This window comes from Schistocerca piceifrons, chromosome 1, assembly GCF_021461385.2.
Source record: "Schistocerca piceifrons isolate TAMUIC-IGC-003096 chromosome 1, iqSchPice1.1, whole genome shotgun sequence".
Classification (NCBI taxonomy): domain Eukaryota; kingdom Metazoa; phylum Arthropoda; class Insecta; order Orthoptera; family Acrididae; genus Schistocerca; species Schistocerca piceifrons.
The window spans coordinates 342,226,787-342,252,618 of NC_060138.1; the positions used below are offsets into that span (position 1 = coordinate 342,226,787).

The 25,832-nt window shown below is 36.3% G+C and overlaps 1 protein-coding gene across 6 annotated transcripts in view; it reads right to left on the minus strand.

Annotated features, from left to right (window-relative positions):
- Positions 1 to 17,931: 17,931 nt before the first annotated feature.
- The window catches only part of LOC124790718 (spermatogenesis-associated protein 6), a 166,494-nt gene continuing 158,593 nt past the window's right edge, over positions 17,932 to 25,832 (minus strand). For 2 of the 6 annotated variants that reach the window (XM_047257808.1, XM_047257807.1), the window contains exons 9-10: positions 19,215 to 19,284; positions 17,932 to 18,178 (exon numbers count right to left, since the gene is read on the minus strand). In XM_047257808.1, the coding sequence (XP_047113764.1) occupies positions 19,247 to 19,284 (38 nt within the window). In that variant the 3' untranslated portion in view covers positions 17,932 to 18,178; positions 19,215 to 19,246. Of the gene's footprint in view, positions 18,179 to 19,214; positions 19,325 to 25,832 lie in introns of all 6 variants that reach the window. The other 4 variants (XM_047257806.1, XM_047257805.1, XM_047257810.1 and 1 more) reach the window with 2 other exon arrangements.

The following is a 25,832-nucleotide window of genomic DNA, read 5'->3' on the forward strand; positions in this document are numbered from 1 at the left end:
CTAGGAGTATGGTGCAATGCCTAGAACAAACATTCAAGTCCTTTAGTGAACAGTTTGAGCAATTTAAGTCTGTGGGACAGGAGCTAAAGTTTGAATTAAATGCAAAAATAGATACTCAATGTATTATGAAAAATATTGTTATTAACAAAAAACAAATGATAGCAGAGTGAAATACAACGATAGAGAGTACAAATATTAATTTAAAAGTGTAAATTAAGTGCTGAAATATGGATAACTAATGCTATCATTGAAAACTTATTATCAAGTCTCATCAAGAAAAGCTAGAAACTAACAATAAGATTTGTACATTACAAGCCACAATATATGATTTAGTAGATGATTTGTATTCTGACATAATTAAACAGTGTGATTTAGTATGAAATGAGCAGTTCATGGACGTAAATAATGATCTGAAACTGGTTAAAGAGTTCACTGAACAGAAATCTCTGGAATTCAATAAACAGATGTCAGACATGATAGTCTGATTAAACCCTTAGAAAGGAGTAAAGGTTCTAATGTAACAGCAGTGTTCTGACATAACAGCAAAATTCGACCATAACAGCAGTTTCAGGCTCTACACTCGTGAAGCGGAACAGGTTAGTGAGTTAACTGAACAAAAAGTTCACCGAAAAGGTGAATCCTCTATTGATATGTTGCATTCTTCCAGGGATGTAGATGGAACAGAGAGGAGTTCCAAAAGATCTGGAATGAATTAGCCAAAACTAAGGAAGACATTAGTAAAAAGGGAGAAAATGACAACTATGGGATTTCACTTGAGTTAATAGATGAACTATGTTTAGAGGGGGAACACATTTACCTAAGCAGTTCGCAAAATTTAGACCTGAAAATTGTGTGCCTTGTATGTACTTTTTAGGAGTATTTTTGAAGTTCCTATGTACTTTTTAAAAGTATTTTTGAGGTTGTTACCGAAATGGTGAGATGACTGCAAGGGGATCGATTTTGCCCTACGTTACTTAGAAGGGGATGTTGCTGAAGGGGGAATAGCTCATTTGCAATGGAATTCTTGATATGATTTTGAAGACAAATTAAAGAAGTACTGGTCATCCAATACTCGAGAAAAGTATAAGCATATAGGAATTATTGTTATAGTTTGAGCTCCATGGATTTATAGGTGCACTTACATGAAGACTCTACATGTTATACAGCGATCCTGTAGGAAAGAAAATTTGATCAGTTTTGAGTACTACCTTTTCATTTGAATATATCTGTAGCTGTTTTCATATTGTTAACAGACAAATCCTCGGGAATTGAATTAGTACAAGAGTTAATTATGTTCATATGTGATTTGCAAAACATGGGAAGAAAATTTATGTTCTTAGTTAAAACTTCCATTCTGGAAGGGATGCATTGAGGTTTTCTGTCATATAGTAGATGTTAAGAGGATAGAACTTGATCTGGAACCATTAAATATAAAACAATTGTGTTAATTTTTAGAGTTAGCCAGCTTCTACAGGAGTTTTCTAAAAGACAATCCATGAATGAGTCTTTACGCCTATGTCCATTAAAACAATGACTGAAGTGGATATGGAATAATGGTGCCGAGTAAGCATTTAATAATATTAAGTGAGCTCTTCTGGGAACCAAGATGTTAAGTTTTCCAAAAATTAATCAAGCTTTTTAACTGAAATGTGCCCAGGCTGTGAATTCTTTCAAGGGATATGGGATCCTGAAAAAGGAGAACCTAATATGATACCCTTGCTAGAAGATGCCTTAATAAACATGAATTGAATTACACAGTTACAGAAAACAAATTGTTGGCGATTATTTGGAGTTTACAGAAATTTCAAACTCTGGTATGGGGACTGTAAATAATAATACACATAGACCACCAAGTCCTACCACTTTTAACAGAAAATAGGTTACTTTATAGTCAATTAATGAGATGGATCTTATTCTTACATTACTTCAGGTTACAAATAAATTACATCAAGGGTCACTTAACACAGTAGCGGATGCACTTTCTCAACTGCCCTAGGTATTAATATGACACTTAAGATGGAAGACCATGGAATAACATTTACAGTTAACTTTATGGCTATTAGTTATATCAATAACAAAGAAAGTCTTCTAGCTGGAGAAATCAGAGGAGGGCTGGAGTCTGATGGGTATTTCGGTAATACGTTAGATCATGGGACCATTGAATGTTGTCAGAGGAGGAAGTGGTTTTTATGTGAAGATAACATTGGAAGTTACACATTCCTCGGATAGCAGTAGATGATCTGATTTGGTTTTTACGTACAAGCTATGGTAATTTTGAGATAAGAAAGTCTATTTAGTATATGATAAAATTCTACTATTTTAAGAAATTGAGTAGAGAAGTAAGCAGAATTTTAAGGACTCATACACTGTGTCCAAGAGCTAAGGAAAACAATAGTTAAGTAACTCATAAAATGTATCCAGTAGTGTCAAAGGCTGTACAGGATTTACAGCAGCCAGTACATTTGGGACTATATCTAAAAGAAGGGTAGTGGTGTCATCTATATTTGTGACAATAGAATGTCGATCAAAGTACACAAAATTATATCCTATAAATTGACAACCACAACTACTATGATTAATTGTTTAATATAGTGCAGTACTTTCAGGATATGGGAAAACCTACCCATTCACTAACAGACAGTGGTACACATTGTAAGCAACAGCTTTAAAGAGTTCCTGACATGTGAAGGTGTCAAGTGTATCACTGTTTCCAAGTATCATCCCCATCTCAGCAGGGAATAATGAGGAAATCAGAAAACTGTGTGAAACGTATTTTTCTACTAAACATACTAGCTGGATTCAGGTGACCACAGAATTTATGGTTATTTTAAACCCATTTCACAATTTGTCAACAGGGCTTTCTCCTGCAGAGGTGATGAACTGGAGGTTCATTGGGAACCATAATTACTTTTTTTTATTGGCCAGATGAGACAGGGGTAAACACTGACAACATACAGAATTGTGTACAAAGAATGTTAAAAAGGGAAGCTCAGTGGTGACTGCAGGAACAATTGTAGCACAATCAAACCTGATTTTCACATAGGTGATATGAGGCTAGTTAAAGCTTACCACTTGAGCTGAAACATAAAGAAAAAGATTACCAGTCCCTTCACTGGTAGGAAGACTCATGTAATACAGCAAGTATACCACATCTGAAAGCAATGTTTCTGGTAGGCCAATCAAATGGAAAAGACATGAGATTATCTAATATAGACATGATAAAAATATACTTAGAGTCATACATCAGGAGAGTGTGTGTTCTTTATGGAATATTCAGGGTTATGACTGTAGGGCTCCCAGTTAGCTACTATACTACTTACTATTTTCATTTCTGCATAGCAGTTTCTCAGTCACCTATTCTGTCTTCCATAAATTGCTATTTCAACTATGCTCTCAATGTGCTTCCAACTATGCTTTTAACTACCGGTATGCTCTCAGAGATGTTGCTTATTGGAACATGGCAAAACTTAATACCAGTAATTAGTTTTTTATAGGATTCAAACATGGCTATCCTCTCTGTATCTAACACAAAATAAGTAGGTCATAAAAGGCAAAAAACAATGAGGAGTGCATAACATGCTCCTATAAAGTAATCAAACAAAGTAACTGTATATTTCAAAAATTAGCAAATGTGAAGTAACCAAGCTCTTTGGACTACCTTGCATTAGTTATGTAAAACTATAAACAATATAACTAACATAATTAACTTAATTACTGTACCTAGGTATGCTATGTTACCAAACTGCGTGAGAAATATCACATTTGCTTACTACAATGTTCAAAGATTAAAACGCAAGAGGATGTTTCAGTAACAATACTGTCATTACCATCTTTCTCATTCTTCCGCAGGAATTTCCTGCAAACTATGCATACAAATAGGTGCTAATAAGTAGCAATGATTTGTAGGGGTTAACGATATAGCGTGCACCCGCCTTCACGTTTATGCTATATATGTTGTGGGGTACAAATTTTGTGTTAATATTAAATGATTTAACAAAGAAAATTAGTTTAAACTATCATTTCTATTTATGACATGATAAGTAGCATTGTTACCATCTGTCTCATAGGTATTATAAACAGAGGAGGATTATAATTAAGTAATACTGACCCAGTATGATTTTGTATACTTCATAAATAAGGTATGGATGAGTGTGTAATTAACAATGCATGCGTATGTTGCGGGCACGGGATCCTAAAGCATATATAATACCATGTGGTAACTAACCAAAAACACTGCATAACACACCTATAGAAATTGGTGAATGATACATATCTACGGAAAAAGTACATCAATTTTTCTTTTTGTGCATCAGCACTAACTACATGTAGGGAAAGGAAAGGGAAAGTACACTTACATGCATATTAGATAGTTGACATGCGAACATCCATATAAAATCAAGAGGACAGTTATTTAGGTATACTGAAAGACACATTAGAAAAACACATTTGCAGTGAATAAAAATAAGCTATAATCACATTAATTCAAATACAGGGGAGTATACTTAAGGAACAGTAGCTGAGGAACCTCACCAATCAAGTACAGGTTCTAAATGTGACGGAAGTAAGTTACCTTAAACAACATGAGAAAAGAAGATATGATAGTGATATATAATGATTAAGCAGGATTCCGTACCCTTATATATAAACTGTATAGTGTGTGAGGTGGGTGGACCAGAGGATACAGTATACATGTTGTTTTTTGCAGGTCAAATTGAGCATAGGTTTGGGCAACATACATGCTTCATTTCATAAAATCGGATAACGGAAAAAAAGGTATCATAATTTAAAGTTTTATGAGTCTGTTCAGCTTAGTAGTTCACATCTTTACCTTCATGCCATGATGAGCAAAGTGTGACAGAAGTCTTTCATGAGATTATGTCAGTGACAGCATTAAGTGCCCCAATCTTATAGTCATGAATACAAACACACACTGAATTTACTGGGCTAAAATATACAGATTTACTGATTTTACTTTGGGTATTAAAAACTTAATGAAAGTGCTTTGCTTCTTTTGAGAGGTTTTATTTATATTTTGCATGTGTGTGTGCGCGTGTTTTTGTGTGCGTTTGTTTATTCTCATGGATAATTGATTTCCATGGATAATCCACAATTTGTTATTTGTTATTTATTTATTTATCCTGTGGATCACATATTGTACAAAGTACACATGATATAGGACAAGTCATTTTTCTTAACAAATATGTAGTTTGGAGAAAAAAAATAGGCAATGGACTGCCATTTAAAAAAATGTACACAAAATTGTTCGTTGATGAATATAGTAACTTCACATACAGAGAATACAAACAATTTACATGGGGAACTAAGAAACATGTAGGCAACGTAGTGCTACTTTAAATTTACACAAATAATCACTGAGATTACAGAATAGTGAAAATGTCAACTGGAAACACAACAGAAGGACAATGTCATTTAAAAACTACATTAAACATGAAATTAACATTGAGATTTCACAGACAATTAAGTTTTAATACTAATAGAATGTGTACTTGTACATTCAAAAGCGAGTTGAAAAATTTTGGGAAGTGAAACTGAAACATAGTTGTGTATAGTAGAAATTAGGTTATTATTTTGCCTACAGAATGTTTTACTCTAATCACAGTATTTTACAAAGGAACTTTATAATTTTTCATTTCCAGGAATTCTTGTACTGAATAGAAACAGTGCTTTGTCAGAAATGCCTTTAGTTTATTTTTAAATATTGGATCTGGAGCAGTTTTTATTTGTTCTGGAATTTTATTGTGTAATACGACACCCAGATGAGTTATATATTTTTGGTATGAGGATGTCCTTGAAAAAATTTGATGGATATTAGATTGCCCTCTGGTATAATGAGCGTGTATATCATTGTTTCCGATTAATTTGCCTGTTCTTGAGAGGTATTCCCTGGTGAATAGGATTGTTTCTTGAATGAATAGGGATGGGATGCTTAGAACATTAAGTTTTATAAATTGACATTTACAGGATTCCAGCTTTTTGTGGCCACAGATTATCCTCAGTGCTCTTTTTTGTAGTTTAAATATATTTGTGCTGTGAGTTGAATTTCCCCAAAAGATGATTCCATAGCGGAGCAATGAGTGGAACTGCGCATGGTATGCTTGCATTAGTGTGGATTTACTTGTAGTAGATTTTAGTATTCTTAGTCCATAGCACAATGATGAGAGTTTCTTTGATAAGTTGTTTATATGTGTGTCCCATTTTAAATTTTGTTGGACCCATAGACCCAAAAATTTTGTTGCATTTACATTTTCAATTTCATCATTATTTAACTTTACTTGGATAGTTTTTTGACTGGATGTGGGAATTAGATGGAAGTTGAAGTACACAGTAATGTATAAGGGTTGTTCAAAACCAAAAATTAATTACAGTGTCATAATTAAAATGACTTAACTATTGCTTATAACAAATGCTACTTTCATTGTCATAGTATGTGTGAAAACGTGATATTTACAAAGAATAAAATACAATCTAATTTCACATTGCATTACAAGCTTTGAAACAAAATAGTCATGAGTGATTTCTGTCTCACGAGGTAGCTTATCTTTTACATGTCACACTATAAATTTTATGCCTCACCAACTTGAAAGGAGAGTATCTTCTTGATGTTCAGTCCATTGAAATGCTGATGCATAACTAATGACTGTTTCTGGAATTAGAGAAATGTTGTCATCTTTGTCAAATGTCATTCATCTCCTTGGATTTCCTCCAGCTCTCAATTTTCTCATGCAATTGATCTCCCAGAAATCATTACATAATTAAGAAGCAGCTTTATTATCCCCACTTAACTTTTCTCCTAGGACGGCAATCTCTCAGATACTACGATGCTGTTGAAATCTTGTTCATCATCTGAAAGATGAATTAAAATATCCTTTAATCACCAAGGCTCTGAAAAAAAATTGGGTCTGTTTGGCACATACTGGGTCAGATGCTTGTGTGCCATCTGTTCTTTTCTGTTGAAGCCGTTCCAGCATGGCTTTATCCAGTTCTGCCTAGTATTCTGCATCGACAAATCTTTAGTTGAGTCAGAACTGCTAGAAGACTGAATTATTTCATCTTTGTTTTTCTGAATATACACGGATCATAGTTCCGCCCACTTTGTAAATCAATACCAGATTTCACACACCAATACTGCCTTCTTTGAGTTTTCCAGTTTCAGCTGTATTGCTAAAGTCACAAAGTAGAGGAACTTACCTGAGCTGTAGTAGTATATAAGTCATATACAGATTCAATCAATGAATGATAAGAGTGTACGTGTCTGAAATTCGTGTGCTGTTCATAATACAGATATTAAAAAGTAAAGGCTTACAGTATTTAAGTTAACAAAAGGTTTTTACTTATCCTAAAAACTCAATTCCTCTGGTTTGAGGGCAAGAATATAAGTATTCTCTATCTATATTTACTGTAATGCATCTCCTATAGTGCCTACTCTAAGCATATTAGGGGAAGTATTATGGTTTGTCAAGTTTGATAGGCTTTTCTATTTATTAGTAGAAACCTGGTTGTTTAAGAGTTTAGTATTAGGGAGTTTCATACCTTTCTGCAGCGGGTTAAGCTTTATGGTTGGTTTGATAAGGAACTTTTAGGAGAGATCAACTTTAACTTAGCTTGAGCAGTAAATGTAACTACTTACCTACCTTACGTGAGTGAAGTAGAAGCCAAGTAAGAGGTACAGCAAAACAACTTTAGAAGTTCAGTTTCTTGACCTGATGAAGGTGAAACATCAAATGGGTAACAGAAATTCATAATTACTGAATGCCCAAAGAGTATGGTGAAGCAACTGTATTTACCAGTCCTCTTGGTGACCTGTTCACATCCACTAAAAAATAAAGACAAAGTAAAGAAAATTTATGTTCAGAACCACTGATAAATGTGACTTACTGCATGAACTTTAATTCATGTGAAGGATGTGATTACTTTGTAGACATGATTAGAAAATTTTGCATAAAGTGATTCATGGTCAGAAACATGGTCAAAGTTTTCACAAGGGAATTATATGGAAAAATGGTTACTACAAAGGCAATGTGTGAACAGTTTGCTACCAGAGTTTGAAACAACGATTTATATGCTTATTTATTAGCCATTGAGCATGTTTACCATGCAGTTGCCTTCATCAAAATACAGTTTACATATTCATAAAAGTATAGTTGTTACTAATTTTTACATTATACATTACGTACTAAAAAAACAAAGATGCTGTGACTTACCAAATGAGAAAGCACTGGTAGGGTGAGATATATGTGATGTAACAAATCACTTTGGTACAGTAGTAAGTTGCACAATATTTATAGTATATACAAATGGTGCTCACCACCATGGAATTTTTTTTCAGTTTGAATAGCGAGTTCAGACTTGTATATTGTTGGGGAGTTTTATCTCATTTGTACATTTAATCGGGTGTGGATGGATGCGGCAATTCTGTGAAGTGTGATGATGATAGCTGCTTTATCACATGTCACGTTACCTGAAGGTTTTGTAGTTCATATCATGCAGACTCAGCCCAGCTTGGAGATGCACCACATACCATAGAGAAATGAATACCGTGATAATCAATATTACATTAACGGAACAAGAGAGGAAGGTGAACTGTCATTAAGACTCTAGGGAATTGCAGTTCATGTCATATGGAGGGCAGATATTGGCACAAATTTTTATGAAGTGTTTCCTGACTGTAAATGAGGATCAAAATATGAGAGTTCCCAGTGATAGGTTTTGATCATTTAGTAAAGGTTTAGATTTGTGAACACTTTCCTGTTTCCAGCACTAAAGAAGTTGCAGAGGAGACGGAGGCCATGTATGAAGAAAAAGACGCAGTTTTGCTGTGTGGTTAGATCAAGAAACAGCAGCATAATATTCAAAAGTAATGGTGATCATAAATTTTTATCCAATCACATACACATGTCACATGAGGGACCAATTCACTCTGGCTCAGTTCCTTGATAGGACTGAGTAACACTTCGACCTGTGAGCAGTTCCTGTTTTCAAGCAAGGATTATGCATGAAAGAAATTAAAAATATCCTTACAGCCAGATGCTAGTTTGTTTGCAACTAGCCTTTTCCCTGCAGCTTCATCTGCATATGAGTTTGATACATATATTGAACACATCTCCTCCTCACACTCCTGGGTCCACCTCTTCCTCCCTGTGACTGTCCACCCACATCCTCCCTCCTCTATCTGTGTATCTCCTCGTCTCCCTCTCTTTGTCAATTTCCTGCATCACCTCTCTCTGACTACATCTTCCTTCCCCCTTCCTCTGATACATCCCCCTCCCCCTCTCTCTTTCCATATCTGCCTCCCCATCTTCCTTTTCCACCTGCCTCATGCGTTTCCTCCTCCTCCTCCCCCCCCTCTCTCTCTCTCTCTCTCTCCATTTCCTCCTCTGTCCACCTCAATCTATCCCCAGTCACACTCATTGGCACATGTAGCCCTTGAAATTTAGTTCAATACAGCAGGCCGATACTATTACCACAACATGCCTGTCTTCCAGGGACTTGAAAATCATTTATTTGTCTTTGACATACTGGTCGGCGTGCAAATCAGGTTGGTAAATAGGCTGATACTTTTCCAACACAACACAGCTCTCATGCAGGGCAGCCTACATGTCAGGTAAAGTGATTCTTGTATCTGATATGTAGGCTGCCCTGCAATGCACGCTGAGTTGGCAGGCCAATAATGTTGCCAAACAATGTGCATATCATTCAGGACAGCCTGTATGCCAGGAGCTGAAAAAGACACATTTTTGCTTGTATTGGAGCTGGGATGTTATAACCCCACCTGTCTCCATGCCAAATTTCATTGAAATCAATGTAGTGGATTGGGAGGAGATCCTGGACATACACACATACACTCTGCTTTACATGTATAACAAATTGCAAATCATCACCTGGCTGCATTGCCAACATCTACTGCAATGTAAAATCAAAACTTGTATGTTCCACACCAGGATAGGGGAACTGATCACAGATGCATCTGAAGATGGGACTGCCAGTCCCAAAACCAATTGTGCATTAAAGAAATTAAAAACCATCTTTGCAGCCAGACTGCAAATTAGTATTTTAAGTTGTTTGTATAGCAGCTTACAGCTAACTGATCTTCTCACATTAGCAATTTTTCTGATTTTTACTGTCTGCAGTTTAAAGATTTTAACTGCATCACTGAACTGACTCCATATTTATATTCCACAGCTCATGATAGCATTAAAATATGACAAATACACCATTTCCATAAAATCATCTGCTACTAATGGTTAATATTTTGGAGAACAAATATGGTGGAACTTTGTTTGCTAGTTATGTTAGCAATGTGGTCTTTCTATAGTAAACAGTCATATATGGTGAGCTCTAAAAATTTTATGTTATAAAGTATATTTATATCCAGTGCTGATCATTGTTAACAGTTACTCTTTTCTTCTTATGTTGTTGTTCTTGAACAGTACTACATTCGTTTTCTCATTATATAGCATTATCCTATTGGTTTCAAACTAATGAGTGATATATTCAAGCATAATTTTGGTTTATGATACAGTATCCTGCAAATTTGTGTCCATGGTTATGCTGGCCATATTATTTGCAAAAAGAATCATTTGATTTTTTAGTGGTTAGAGTCAAATCATGTATATATATTAGGAACAACAGAAGTCCTAATGTGCTATCCTGTAGTACACTATGACAGATTTGTTGGAACTCTGATAGATATTTATTTGGCTTGGATTGTTTTTTAACTGCTTGTTCTCTATTTTGCAGGTATGATTTAATGATAGTAAGAGCCTTCCTTCCTCTAATCCCATAGTGGTCGAAATTCCATATTAAAATGTAATGGTCAATAATTTGAAATTTTCAGGTAATTTGATTGAACGGTGATGAATATCACTGAGAGACGATTTCATTGAATGGTGACATAGAAAATTAATTTTAAATAAAGTTCTTAATTTTTGGCATGTTGAATACTCTAGTTCTAGATCTTTTCATATAATTAATAACCCAACAAGTATTGGTTTTTTATCTTTTTTTTTTTCAGTTGCGCCAATTAAATACAGAATGTCATACGTTATTTGTTTTTACTTTTAAAGTCATTACAATACTTGACTGCTTCACTGATGAGTACAAACATGACTTACAACTTGAACTAACAGAAACAGTGTGATCAAGAGCTAACTTGGCAGGCACAGCTGCCCCAGTATAAATAAAGATGTGACAATGGAGTTTTACAACTATTTACTGAAACATTGACATTAAAAATCTTATAAGTAAAAGTTGAAAGTTTACAAATGTTTGACTCTAATGTTATGTTTTGCAACATGAAAGGAAATTTTTGACATAAATCCAATTTTGAGAAATGTTGGATTTCTATATAAAAATAACACACAATATAGTTTTTAACAATTAGTTCCACAAAACTTCATAATTAGTTAACTATTTTTGTGCCAAACATTTGTACAAGGTCTCATATAGAAGCTGTACACTTTAGTTCAGTTGATTGTGCAATATACAACTGAATACAACTAAAATTACAATGTAAGTAATTGAATAAATAAAAAAAGCTACTCACCAGTTGGTGGTAAGAGAACATACATATAAAAGGTATTTCAGTTTGCAAGCTTTTGGAGCCAAGTGCTCCTTCTTGTGGCAGAAGGGTTGAAGGGGAAGGAGGAGGGAAAAGGGCTGGTGTGGTTTAGGAAAATGGGTAGAGTTCAGAAAAGCCCATCAGAACCCCAGGTCAGGGTAGACTTACCTGACTTCTCATCCCATCCAGTAAGTCTCTTCTGACATATGATTCCCCTACAACCCTTCTGCCAGAAGAAGGATCCTCTGGCTCCAAAAGCTTGCAAACTGTAATACCTTTTATAAGTGTGCTCTCCTGCCGCCGCTTGGTGAGTAGATTTTTTATCCATCTAATTAATTATATTCTCAAAAATAGATTATTTTTTATATAGAATTACAGGATGGATTACAAGAATCTATGATGCAGTAATTTTACATGGAAGTAGCTGTACTGTAAAAATAAAAGAATACTATTTTAGTTAATTATGAACTCATGCAACATTAAACAATGAGTTTAAAAAGTGTACACTGCAGCTATGAAACATTTCCATGATCACAATGAGGAATTAAGCAGAATGAATTTTCCCTCTGTAGCAGAGTGTGTGCTGCTCTGAAACTTTCTGGCAGGTTAAAACTGTGTGCCGGACCGAGACTCGACTCGGGACCTTTGCCTTTCATGGGCAAGTGCTTTACAACTGAGTTTACCAAGCACAACTCACAACCTTGCCTCATGGAGCACTTGCCTGCAAAAGGGATAGGTCCCCACTTTGAATCTCGGTCTGGCACAAAGTTTTAATCTGGCAGAAAGTTTCATATATTAGGTACTTCACAGAACATAAGGTTTGAGTACTAGACTAACCTTTTACATTACAGGTGTTACTTATCACTTGAGTTTTTAAATAAGATTAAATCACAATGGTTGCTGGAGGTAGATGCATAAAACAGTTCAAAACGGGGCTACCTTCTAGCATGACAAACACTATATGAAACAAGTCAATGTATATGATAAGTCAGTCTCAGAATCATTTTGGAGTATACGTCAATATGAATGTTTTTGCTCCAGTTAACTATCTGTGAAACCTGCCAACAATAACAAATTATTTAACGTAAATCTGCTGAGTAAATCTCATTACTCATTTTAAGACCAACAACTGTTCGTAACATTTGTTATGTTTGTGCTAACATTAGCCGGCTGGTGTGGCCAAGTGGCTCTAGGTGGTTCAGTCTGGAACCACGTGACCGTTACGGTTGCAGGTTCAAATCCTGCCTCAGGCATGGGTGTGTGTGATGTCCTTAGGTTAGTTAGGTTTAAGTAGTTCTATGTTCTAAGGGACTGATGTTAAGTCCAATAGTGCTCGGAGCCATTTGAACCATTTGTGCTAACATTATCAAAATTATATATTTCAGAAGCTCCATTCATTCCATATACTTCAGTATAATTTCATGAGATGTATTACATGACTCATTCTCGAGAAAAGATCACAATTGTGTTTGTAAAACATACACGTACATGTTTTCCTAAGTCACTATTGTACGTCCTTGAATAGTTTTAAACAAGACTTTAATTTTCCTGACCTGTTAATAGGGTTCCTCAGACGCCATTGTCTTCTTAAAATAACTGTTTATTGCTACCAGATGTTTTGAGAGAACTTCGAATAACATTACACAACGCTTCCAAAGCAGATTTTCATTTTATGCTATTTCATTTTTGCTCCTTGTATCAATGATGATCATAATCCCCCCCCCTTATTTCCACTAAATTGCTTAAGGCAAATGCTAGGATGGTTCCTTCAAAAGGGCACGGTTGCTTTCCTTCCCCATCCTTTCCTAATCTGAGCTTGTGCTCAGTCTCAACCTTGTTGTCAACAGGACGTTAAAACACTAATCTACTCCTCCTCTTCCCACTGAAACTTATCACTAGTGACTGAACATGACAAAATCTCTGTGATGACTGACTGCATTATGTTTACTTTATGAAAGCACAACCAGGACTAACTCACATAATGAATGTTGGCTGCAGATTCAGTACATGAAATTATGTTGTAATTGCTTACAGCAGGCTGTGAACAATACATGAAGGAATTGAAAGAAGACTGACTGATTGTGGCTTTGTGCACAGTGCCTATTTAAAGACTACTGTAAGATTGTTTTTGCAAAATGATGACATATACTAAATTTTCAGTAGTAGCATATCAGGCAGGAAAAGTACAGATAACATACATACATTGGGCAGGGAAGTTACTTTAATTAACATCTGATTGAATAACTTCAAAATAGAGCAATTACTGAGCACTACGTTTATAAATTTGGATTTTCACTTTTAGACACGAGATTTGGAAAAGTCTACCAAGAATTTTCAGGAAACTCAGATTTTCTAACTGAAATACTTTGTTAACTGACTTGTTATTCTAGAAAAATTATACATTTTTGGGAAGAGTGAAAATTGTTGAAAGGATTACTTTCTAAGATAATTGGAGCATTTATAATGACAATTTTCAGAAATTATAAGCAGTTATTTAGAAAAAAAGAAAATGAGAACTTTTAAATAGTGTATGTGGACCATAAAAAAAAAAAAAAAAAAAAACAATTATTAGTGCAGTTTAATTTTGAAGTGTATATGGTTTGCATAAATCTTAAATTTTCAATGTTTCTTTAAATAGTATGTTTACACTGTTGTTATCACCGACCTGTAAACTATATGGGTTATCATATTTATCTTGACTGCCCCAAGCAAGTTTTTGTCCTGAAGCAAAATAAAAAACCATATTGTAATATAATGTTCCTGTCATGGCAAAAAATGTAAAGCTTGTTGTTTGTTATTTTAATTACATTTTTGTGACTATTACATTTTTGTGACTATCAGCTCAAGTGTTAAGAGCCTTATCAAGAGAACACTCATTGTTACTAAATAAACCTAACCACATGCCTAGCACAACAGCATGAATGCGAGCGTCCTGTACTTACAAATTATTCTCAATTAAAAAGGTGAAGCATGTCACTTTGAAATAATATCAGTACAAATCAATATCACTTCAGTTTCTCATGCTTTTAGCACATAACTCTCTCTCTGACAATACTGAAGGGCATTCATTCTTGCATTAACAATTAAGCTTATTTCTCATTCATGATGAAATCACAATTGCTGAACTGCATTTCCATATTAATTTAACAGTTTATCACTGTTCACAGATCACTTTTCAATTATATATTAGTAGCAATATGTTGCATCATGGAGGTTACTAACTAACAAACACTATGCTGTTTCAACTACTATTTTCGTAGCAAGCCTTTTGCAAATAAACCAAATCACTAAAACACTTTTTTCCTACAATCTGACATAATACATTCAACTTATAAACATACCTTCTCACAAATTCTTCAGAAAATTCATTTGTTATGTGGCTGCACGTGATCTCTCTGTACGTAACTCAAATGATGACTGCCCACACACTAACTCTGCATATGACCTTGGGCATTGTTGATGTTAAAAACAAAACAGTGCCACTGCCAGAGAAAAAGCACATTCAGCTTTGAAAATTCCAGAAACCAGCAAAACTAAGGATTACAATATCATTATATCAATGCACCAGAGATAGCAGTGACCTTTAAAGCAGGGATTCTGTGTGGTCTACACATCCCTTTGGCCTGCCGGCTCTTTCTAAGGGGTCTGTGGCCACGTTTGACCAAAACTTATAAAAGAACAAGCAAAATTATTAATCAAAAAATGTAAAAAACAAGCTCATCAATATTATGTTTTGTTAATTTGAAAAATACATGTATGTTTATGTCAAGGGTTCCCAAGCAATGGCTGTGGTTTCCAAGTGGGGACCTGCATGTAGTTTAGTGTTGGTTGGTGCAGCCCCCCTGCTTGACTGTTTGTACAACACTCAGGGGGGTGGTGTGTCCTGGCTCATAGTAATTGATGTGGAACCTTTTGCGTATTTTATTCCAAAATGGCATAAGCTTAGTTGATCATTCAAAGTGCTCGCTGGCACATACGCGGTCTGAGACATCATTCAATGTTATTTTCCTTTGTGAGTGCACTACCTGTTTCATCATGGGAGGCCTTCATCATTCCCTGCTTCCCCATACAGGAGTGAGGTGGCTTTCACATGGGAGTACATTCTCTTAATTATATGAAAAACATTTAGAGGTCCTAGCTTTACTTTTAGACCACAATACCAAATAAGTAGACCTTATTAAAGATTAAAATTGGCACTGTATACTTGATTATTTGGCAGATATTTTCCCTGAATGAAAGAACTGAATATTTTTCTGTAAGTGAAAAGTATAACAATGGTCACTGCCAATGACAAAGTTTGAGCTTTCAAGAGAAAAATCGATTTTTGAGCAGAGAGTTTGGAGGAGGAGGAGGAGGAGATTAAGTGGTTTCCTCTTCTCAAAGATGTTTTGAAAGACAAGACATTCGAGCTTAGAAACAATCTGTTTCATGATATCGTTGAACATCTCAGAACCTTGACATCATAATTGGAGCATTATTTCCCAACAGCTCAAGGTGAGAAGCTGCTGGAATACAGATGGGTGGTCAACCCATTTGCTGTATCCAAAAAACCAAACATTCTATTTTCAAATGAATGAGATTTGTTGACAGAAATTGCCACAGACTCAACCCTGAAATCTACTTTTGACAGTGATAGTTACTCACACTTTTGGATCTGTTTGGAAAACAAAAAATTCTTCCCCCTTACGGAAAAAGCAAAATGATTTCTACTTCCATTTGCCACAACTTACACGTATGAATCTAGATTCACAAATTATGCTGCCAAGAAAACTAAGTATTGAAACTGTCTAGATGCTGAACCAGACATCCCTCTCCAGTTTACACGTAGCGAGCCTAACTTTTCAAATTGTGTGAGAAGAAGCACCCTTAACCTTCACATTAAGATTCCACTATTATTTGTACAGACTCATCTCTAATAACGAAGAATGTATTTTGGTTCACTGAGGAGCAGTAAACATTCCCAGACTATAACTTTTGTAGGTATTTTGTTTGTGTTTTCTGTCAGTTATTTAATATTTAACTGAATTCTGTTACTATTGATATTTTTGTTCTGAAAATTAAAATAATATCCAGTGAATGTTGCTTTACTTTGCAATATATTCCCCTACACTCAATTATAAATATGGCCTGCCTAGTGTATTGAACAATGGGAATAAATCAAATAGCAAGTATCTGAATATAGAAGCAATTCAGACAAAGGGGAAAATCATTAATAGTTTCAAGTTGTTTCCATTCATCTTTAAACCAAAGACTCTTGATTCATCATTGGGTTAGTGGAAGAATGGTACTTGCATTAAGAAGTTTTCAGTTCCCATGGGCTTCACACAGAATTTCAGCAGTTACTGTGTTCTTCACTGTGAAGGTCCCGCCACGAATTTTTGCCTAAAAAGGGGTCTGCTGGCTAAAAACGTTTGGAAGTCCTGCCTTACAGTATCAAGTAAATGTTTAGGTAACAGGGGGACATTAACTAGCAAGATTTCCATTTTTGTAACTTGGTTTGTTACAGAGATATGAAGGGAAGATAACACATCATATAATTTAAAAGTGCTGAAGTACTGAAGTACATGCACCTGTACTGTAAACAAGAACACATTATTGCAATTACTATCATGTTAACTCACATTCTTCACAGATAAGCAGCATTTATACGCACTCTCCATTGATGTACATTGTACTCGCACACATGCCTTCAGCTAAAGATGGTTGCTTGAATGACCGGCGTGCGTTTTTCTCGTGTTTCCATTTCTTTACTGTGAGTTCCAGCATGGGGCCAGTTACTTTATTCCAGATACCTACACTTTGTTCTTGTACTGGGGAGGTGAAGACAGTTTTCTGCTACATTTTTAATATTGTCTTGTTTACCAGAATGGTACACTGGGATACATATTTCAACTGGTCTTGAGGAGAGGAAGTAGATTATCAAATAAAAAAATATAGGGTGCAATACAAAAAAAGAGACACTACTGTTCATATCTTCATAAAAGTATTCTGGAGGATGCAGCCTCCAGTCTCTATTCAGGTATCATGATTTATGTTTTCCATGGTTTCCTTAAATTACTTCAGGCAAATACAAAAATGATTTCTACTATAAAGTCACATCGAACTACCTGTCCCATTCTTCTCGAACTAGATCTGTACTTGTAAGTACATAAACATACATGACTTTTTTCAGGCTCTTAAATTGTAATATCATGACATGTTCAGTACCCTTGTAAAAAAAGGTCTGTGGGTGACTAAAACAACAACAACAACAACTTATTTTAGGCTGCTAATATGCAAGATAGTATAAAATATTCTAAAACGGTTACTTCATGTGCAATATAGTGCTCTTTGGTGGAATAAAATGAAACAGATAAAATGCAAAAAGTGGTTATATTCATTTTTTAAAGCTGTTTACTGACATAAAAGAGTAGATACTTGAGAGAGCTTTTAATGAATACAATTCCAAAAGGATAATGCACAAGGAAAACCGTGTATCTTATGACTGACAGCTGCCCATAGCTCAGTAGTCGCTGATGTTATCAATCAGTTGGAACTGAAAGAAACCCTGTTGATTCTTTGTCTTACAGCACATATTTCTTTGTTAGATGTCTTTCTTCTCTGTAAAAAATATATAAAAACATATATTATGAAACTGGAAATAAGTTAAACCATTGTAAAAATTATGACTGAGTACAGACAAAGTTGCATTCATCATCAAACAGTGTGAGAGGTAGCATAGTATGGGCTCTTTGATTGAGAGCCTTCACCTAGTGTTTCATTTTTGAAAACAACATTTTAATGATGACTGTTTACAACATACTCACTGATGAGTCAAAACATTATGACCACTTGTTTAATAGTGTGTTGGTCCACCTTTGGAATGCAATACAGCAGTGATTATGCATGGTACTGTAATAAAACTGGTTATGATGAGATAAATGTATTAATCAATCTTGAGTCATACGAAGTGAACAATACCGCACCAAAGACATAAAAACCAAAAATCCACTACTGCATAGCTACGTAAAAATGTTTAAATGTTAACATTTATAAATACTTAATGTAATTACAGTGATGATTATGGACTTCTCAAAAAAGGTAGACAATTAAGTGTAATTTATTTATGAAATGTATGTTGCAAAGATTGTTTTGCATAAATAGATTGGTATGTGATCGTAATTTCTTTGCTACATGTCATTAGAGGTAAATCTTTGTTCTTTTGATAGCAACTGGTTGTACAAGTTAGAAGTGCGGGGATGGAGAACAAGTTAGGTATGTTTTATTGATTTGTATTATGAAGTGAAATGACTGAAAATATATGTGTAATTCTGCAGAAAGTCCACCCCATTTACATTATTACTGAAACATCAACCCAATCATCCTCTAGATGATTACAGAAAGGTAGACCACATAAAGGAAATGCAAAACTGGTTATTTAAATTCAGATGTCCCTGTCACTTTCTGCAGTGTGTCACTATCTCAGCGTGGCAAGTGCTGTGCAAATGTGACCAGCCACCCAAATTACTGACTAACTCCAAACTTTGGGCAACAAGAGGGTGGGGACAGTCAGAGTATGGGGTCTTTTGTAGGTTTCTGGAGGCATGTGGGATCAGATATCTACAGACAGGTTATGAGGTTTCTGTAAATTACTCACCTCAAATGAACCACTGTTGCATGATTCTGGTCTTATGAATGGACAGTTATCCTGCTGGAAGATGTCATCACTGTCGGGAAAGACATCAGGCATGAAGGCATACAGGTGGTCTGCAATAATGTTAATGTAGTTCACAGTTTTTATGATGCCTTCACAATTATTACTACAGATCCAATGTAAGTCCATGTGAATGTCCCCCATAGCATAACAGTGCATCTACTGATCTGTATCTGTGATATACTGGATGTTTCAAGCAGCAACTTACCTGTATGACCACTTATCCAGGCATAACCATCAACCTGATGTAGCAAGAAATACAAATCCCACCAGCTTTGACCCATGGTCCACTGTCAATGATCCCATATCCACTTCAATGCAAGTTGCTATTGTCTTTAGTTCAAGCACTGCCTATCCTGCTTTATGGAACAGGCAAGCTTCCAAGCTCCATATTCTGTGATGAGGTATTGATGTCCAACACCTGGTTGCCCACTTGTGATTTCAGCATCCTCCAATCACTTTCCATAGATAGTGATGACAATACCACACAATCAGCTTCACCATTTCTGAGATTCTTGTTCTCAGGCTTCAGGCTATAATAGTCTGCCCTTTTGTCAAAGTCGTTTATGTCAGAGGATTTCTCAATTTGTGGCCTGTATTGTTACCAGAATGATTCCCCATTCATCTCTGCTTCATTTACATACTTTCCTTCTTACATAACATACCTGCAGAGCCAAGCAGCATTCAGTCTCACAACAGCATTGGTCATAATGTTGTACCTCATTAGAGTATGTTGGCTGTACAGGAAATCTAAATCAGGTGCCATTCTTAGCAGAAATTCCCTCTACTTAGCTTACATATTTTCTTCCAGCTTCTCTTTTACACTATGTGTGTTTAACTCACTACTGATAACATTTCTGATTTTGTTTATTCTTTTACATTCTTTGACACTTTTTAGAAACCTCATCCCCATATTGTGGATATGCACTTCCTGTTACTTGCTCATCATCCATAATTAAAACTTTTATCTTGAATGTTCCATATTTGTACATAAAATATCTAAATGATATTTCATAAAATAATGGAACAGCAACCACTCACCTACGGCAGACTGATGTGTGAGGCATAGACACATGTAACAGAAAACAGTATTCACACTATCTTTCGAGCTCTTGCTCTTTTTATAACAAAACACATATTTATGCACACAATCAAATAAACACACAAATGCATATTCCTGAACCAAATAAACACACAAATGCATACTCCTGCAGTCACAATGAGACTGATTATTGATTATTGAGAGCAGTTGCCTTGGCTGATGGAGTTCGGGAGTGTGTAAAAAAGGACACATGGGGTAGCGAGATATTGTGAGGCATGTCTTTGACAGATCACACAGCACTTGCAAAACAAGATGAAAGGAGTTTACAGTGTAGAGCATACAAGAGGTACTGGTTTTCAACTATCCCTAATTTGAAAGCCAATCCAGACCTTATCATCCTTTCTTCAGACAATGGCTTCACCACACTGGTCAGGGTCATAGTGACTATGTTGCTGAGGGTCTCTGTCAATGTTCTGACACCTCTGCATACAAGTGTTAGACCTCAGAAGTCCAACATGATCTCCAGCAGCTCCTCATGGTCTTAGATCCATTCCAAATCATAATACCTTAACCTATCTCCCTCCTCACACCAGCAACCTCCGACTCTCCTGCTTTTTACCTACTTCCCAATCTCAACAAATCTAGCCCCACAGATTGTTCCCACTGTGGTTGGTACAATGCTTCCACAGAACAAGCCTCTGCCTTTGTTGATCAACACCTTCAAACTACTGTCCATAAGCTCCCATCCTACATTCAAGACACCATTCACATCCACCACTGCCTTTCCCAAGTTCCTGTCTTGTTATCACTAGACTCCTTGTTGATCAGTGGGAATGCAATGTAATTATACGCCAACATCCCCCATACCAAAGGTCTTGTGGCCATGAAACACTACCTCTCCCAAGGCCCTCCTGATACCAACCACCACCTCTTTCCTAATCCTCCCAACCAACCACATTCACTCCCACAATTATTTCACTTTCAAAGTCTAAATCTGCAATAAATCCATGGTACTCACAGGAAGACTTAGAGTTTAATGTCCTGTTGACAGCAAGGTCATTAGAGATAGAGGATAAGCTTGGATCATGGTGGGATGGGGAAAGAAATTGACTGTGTTCTTTACAAAGAAACCATCCTGGCATTTGCCTAGAGTCATTTACAGAAATCATGGAAAACCTAAATCTGGATAGCCAATGGGAATTTTAGCCATTGTTGTCTTGAATGCGAATACAGTGTGCTAACAACTGTGCCACGTCACTTGGTTTGTTTATTGCTGTCACCCGTTCCATGTCAAATAGTTCTCCCTTACAGCCTCACCACCCATGGAAGCTGCACTTGGATATCAGAAGTCTCATAATATACCAATAACCTCACCAGAGCCTTTACTAATGGGTAGTATCCTATTCAGCTATTCCACAAACTGATCTCTCATGCCACCTGCTCCTCTGACACCAGTAAAGTTGTTAGCAAGCCACCAGCCAGCACACCTCAACATTTTCATACAGTATTGTTCAGGTCTTGAAAAACTCAGCAATATCCTTCACTAGGGCTTTGAGTATCTTTCGTCATCCCCTTAATTGATGGGTACCATACCCAAAAGCTGTAGTGATGCATCCCATTCCCTGAATGAGAGGTATCATGTCCTTAAATAAACGTATCAGAGAAAAGATGTTTGCGACAGAGTAGTCAAAAAGTGATGAGCGCCCCACAGTTGGGAGCTGTTTTAAATCACAGGTGCTGATACCAGAGTCAATGATCCAGTGACTTTATGGAAGTGGATAGTAATCAGACGACCCTGCCTGCTGAACTGGAGATAAGAGTTCCATGGAGTGGGTGTGCAGAGCAAAGAGCTCCATGAAATCTAAGAATGCAGAATGTCAAAGATAATAAATGTATTGTAATTGTTAGTTATCAAGTTGAATATCAGATCTGTTATGTATGTAGTACAGAAAGGCAATACACAAGTTAGTAGCTGTCCTTATTTATCATGTATTGAGTTGTAATTCATGAGATGAAGTTAATTTTCAGCAGCTTTATCTGCAGCCCGTACGCAGGCAAAGTCAGAGGCAAGTTGGAGGAAGAAGCACATGGATTCAGAGCACAGACTAGCTGGACCCTGATTAATAATACTTAATGGTGACCGAATATTCAGTAAGTGATATTCACAGTATATAAAAGGAGTGTTCAGGTGGCAATTTATTTAGGTATTCCGTGCATGAGGTGAAATATAACAAACCATCACACAGCCTAAGCCTACCTGAAACACTTCAGAGACTAATCACATCATTTAAGGTTGTGCTCTGCCACTCACCCAACCTATAGAATATCCTTGTCCATCCTTATTCCAACACTGCTCCCTATCCTGTACCCAGTGGGTCATTTCCTTATGGTTGGCCCATGAGCTAGGCTTGTCCCATGCATCCACGCATCTCTCCTACTGCCGTCTAGTCACAGGCATCTTCTACCCAATAAAAGACAGGTCTGCCTACCCAACAAAAGGCAGGACTCTGTGGAAAAGCAGCCATATTATACATCAGCTATGTTGCAATTACTGTACAGCATTCTATGTTGGCACAACGAGTGACCAACTATCTACTCGCTTGAATGGACACCACCAAACTGATGGAAACCATGAACTTGACCACCCAGTTGCTGGACTTGCTGTGCATCACAATGCAAATTACTTAAACAGCTTTTGCACTATAGGGGCTATTTGGATACTCCCTTCAAACAAAATTTCTTCTGGGGATCGTCTCTCCAGCAAATGATGCATTCATGCAATCCCCCTTGCCTAAACCTCTGCTAACCCACTGCCTCATCTCATCTTTTCCCTTTTCTCTTAAATCCACACCATTCCTTCACTGTCCACATTGTGTACTGTCTTCTTCCACCACTCTTCCTCCCCTCTCCCTTTTGTGGATATTAAATCTTGTCCCCTCCCTCTCTATTCCTCCTTTTCCACCTCTCTCTATTTCTCTAATCCTCTCAGTGTCTACCTCTTCACCACCATCTTCCTTCCTTACCTTCCCTCTATTCTTTTCTCCATCTCTACCCTCTGAACTCCTTTTGTCTTATTGTGCAGCTACTGAGTCATATGTCAAAAGACCTGCCTCGCACTGTACAGCTACTTACTCCTTCCCTTATGTATCTTTTGCTATCCCTCCCCAACTCTATCAGCACAGATAACTGCTCTAAATAACTGATAATCAATAATCAGATTTGCTGCAGCTGCAAGAGTGTGCATTTGGTTTTCTGTGTGGTTGTGAGTGTGAATGTGTGTAATTTTGCTAGAAAAAGAACAGAGCTTGAAAGTTAGTGTGAATAATATTTTCTGTTACATGTGTCTGTGTAACTTTTCTGTTACATCCATCTATGCACTACAAATAAGTCCACTACAGATGAGTGGTTGCCTTTCCCTTATTTTATGCATTGTTCCACTCCAAATTTCCATTACTGTTAAACTATAAGTGATTACGAAAATGCTTCAATTATCTCCCATGATTGTGATTTATGGTATGCAATTACTGCACTTCATGTGTCTTTATCAGTATGTGGTACCTACAGAAGATTAATACTAATGGTATTTGCAAAGATAACCAATGAAGTAATAATTTCAAGAAACATATTCTATTAGAAAGGCTCTTTCACTAGAAAATTGTAAGTTTACTTTCTTCATTCTACATAATCACCTCCATTATTTAAGCATTTGTCATATCAGTCCATGAACTTTACAGTTTTTGTGTCTTAATTCACTATTGCTAGTCCATTATGCAAGTTGTACACAGTATTCTTTCATCTTGGTATTATTGTCAAAACTAGCTGCATCCCACAGTGTTATATGCAGTTAAAACCTTTATTTATTACAAAAATGCCCAAGTATGTATTTATTCCAATCTTCTATTAGCCATCTCCTCCTTCCCCCTCTCTCCGCCCAACACCTCCTCCCACCTCCCTCTATCCATATCCTCCTCCCCCTCTCCACTATCTCCTCCTTTCCCTTCTCACTGACCATTTCCTCCACTCTGCTTTCTCTTTCTATCTCCTCTTCCACTCTCTCTGCCCATCTCCTATTCCCCCTCTCTCTGCCCATCTCAAACTTACCTATCTCTGTCTGCCCATCTCCTCTCATCCCTTCTCTCTCCACGTTATCATTCCCACCTCAGTAGGAGGCTGGTGGTTTTCACACCCACAGTATTTCTTTCCAAACCGAAACTAACCTGTCTTCCAAATTTGGCTGAAATTCTTCCAGGAGTTTAGGATGAGCTCTTTGCCTGTGGCTATGCCTACACATGCACATGTCAAGTATACATCATACGTATTTGTACACATATTTCACCTGCATCTCTTGCATGTTTCACCCTGCACTTTCATTTCACCCAGCTCAATGTTCATGACATCGTATCTTCTGAACTGTGTGTCATACAATGATACAAATTTGCTGTTACATTTAGTGGTGTATGGGGCTACAGTATAGAAATGTTTTGCAAATTATGTTAGTAGTAAAGAAGTAATAAATTAAAACATCATGCATGATGCAGCAGTTTTTCATGCATCTAAGTATTTGACATCATATCTCCTGAACTATGTATCATGCAATGACATATTTTTATAGTTACATTCAGTGACATATGTGGATACTGTCTGTGAAATGTGTTGGAGTTAGAGTTAGAAGCAAGGAAATAATAAATTTCGATGTCATACATGATATGGCAGTTTTTCACTCATCTCAGTGTTTATGATATCATATCTCCTGAACTATGGGCCAAACAATGAAATAACTTTCCAGGTACATTTAATGGTATATGTGAACATGTATAGTAGTAAGGAAGTAATAAATTAAAACTTCATGTGGCAGTTTTACTCTATGAACAGCAAAATTGTAGTAAGCAATCAACCTTTTTCCTTTCATCATTTTGTGGGGTTGTCTGTACGAGGAAAATTCCTCTCATTCTCAAATACTAGACGAATGAAATGTGGGTATTCGTGTATTGCAGGCACTCCACCCCTTTGATAGGTAGGTATACAGGAATTAGCATAGGTGTTAATTCAGGGTATAAGCTATCTCCATTCCAAATTTCATCCAAATCAATCGAACTTTTTCAGTGTGAATGGCTAACAAACGTACTAACACACAAACACTCACAAGCTTTTGCATTTATAATACACTCTAAGGAAGGGGCAGGAAAAAAAGAGAAAAAAAAAAAAGACGCACCACAAAGGAATTATCTGAATGAGACAGAAATTGATAGATATGCTGTACGTGTACATACAAACAGATGACAATAATTTCAAAAAGATTGGATTTATTCAAAAGAAAGAGCTTCAGAAATTGAGCAAGTCAATAATGAGTTCGTGCCCTTCTCACCCTTATGCAATCAGTCATTCAGACTGGCATTATTGATAAAATTGTTGGATATCCTTCTGAGGGATATCTTGCAAATTATGTCCAGTTGGTGCATTAGATCATCAGAATCACAAGATGGTTGTAGGGCTGTGCCCAAAATGCTCCAAATGTTCTC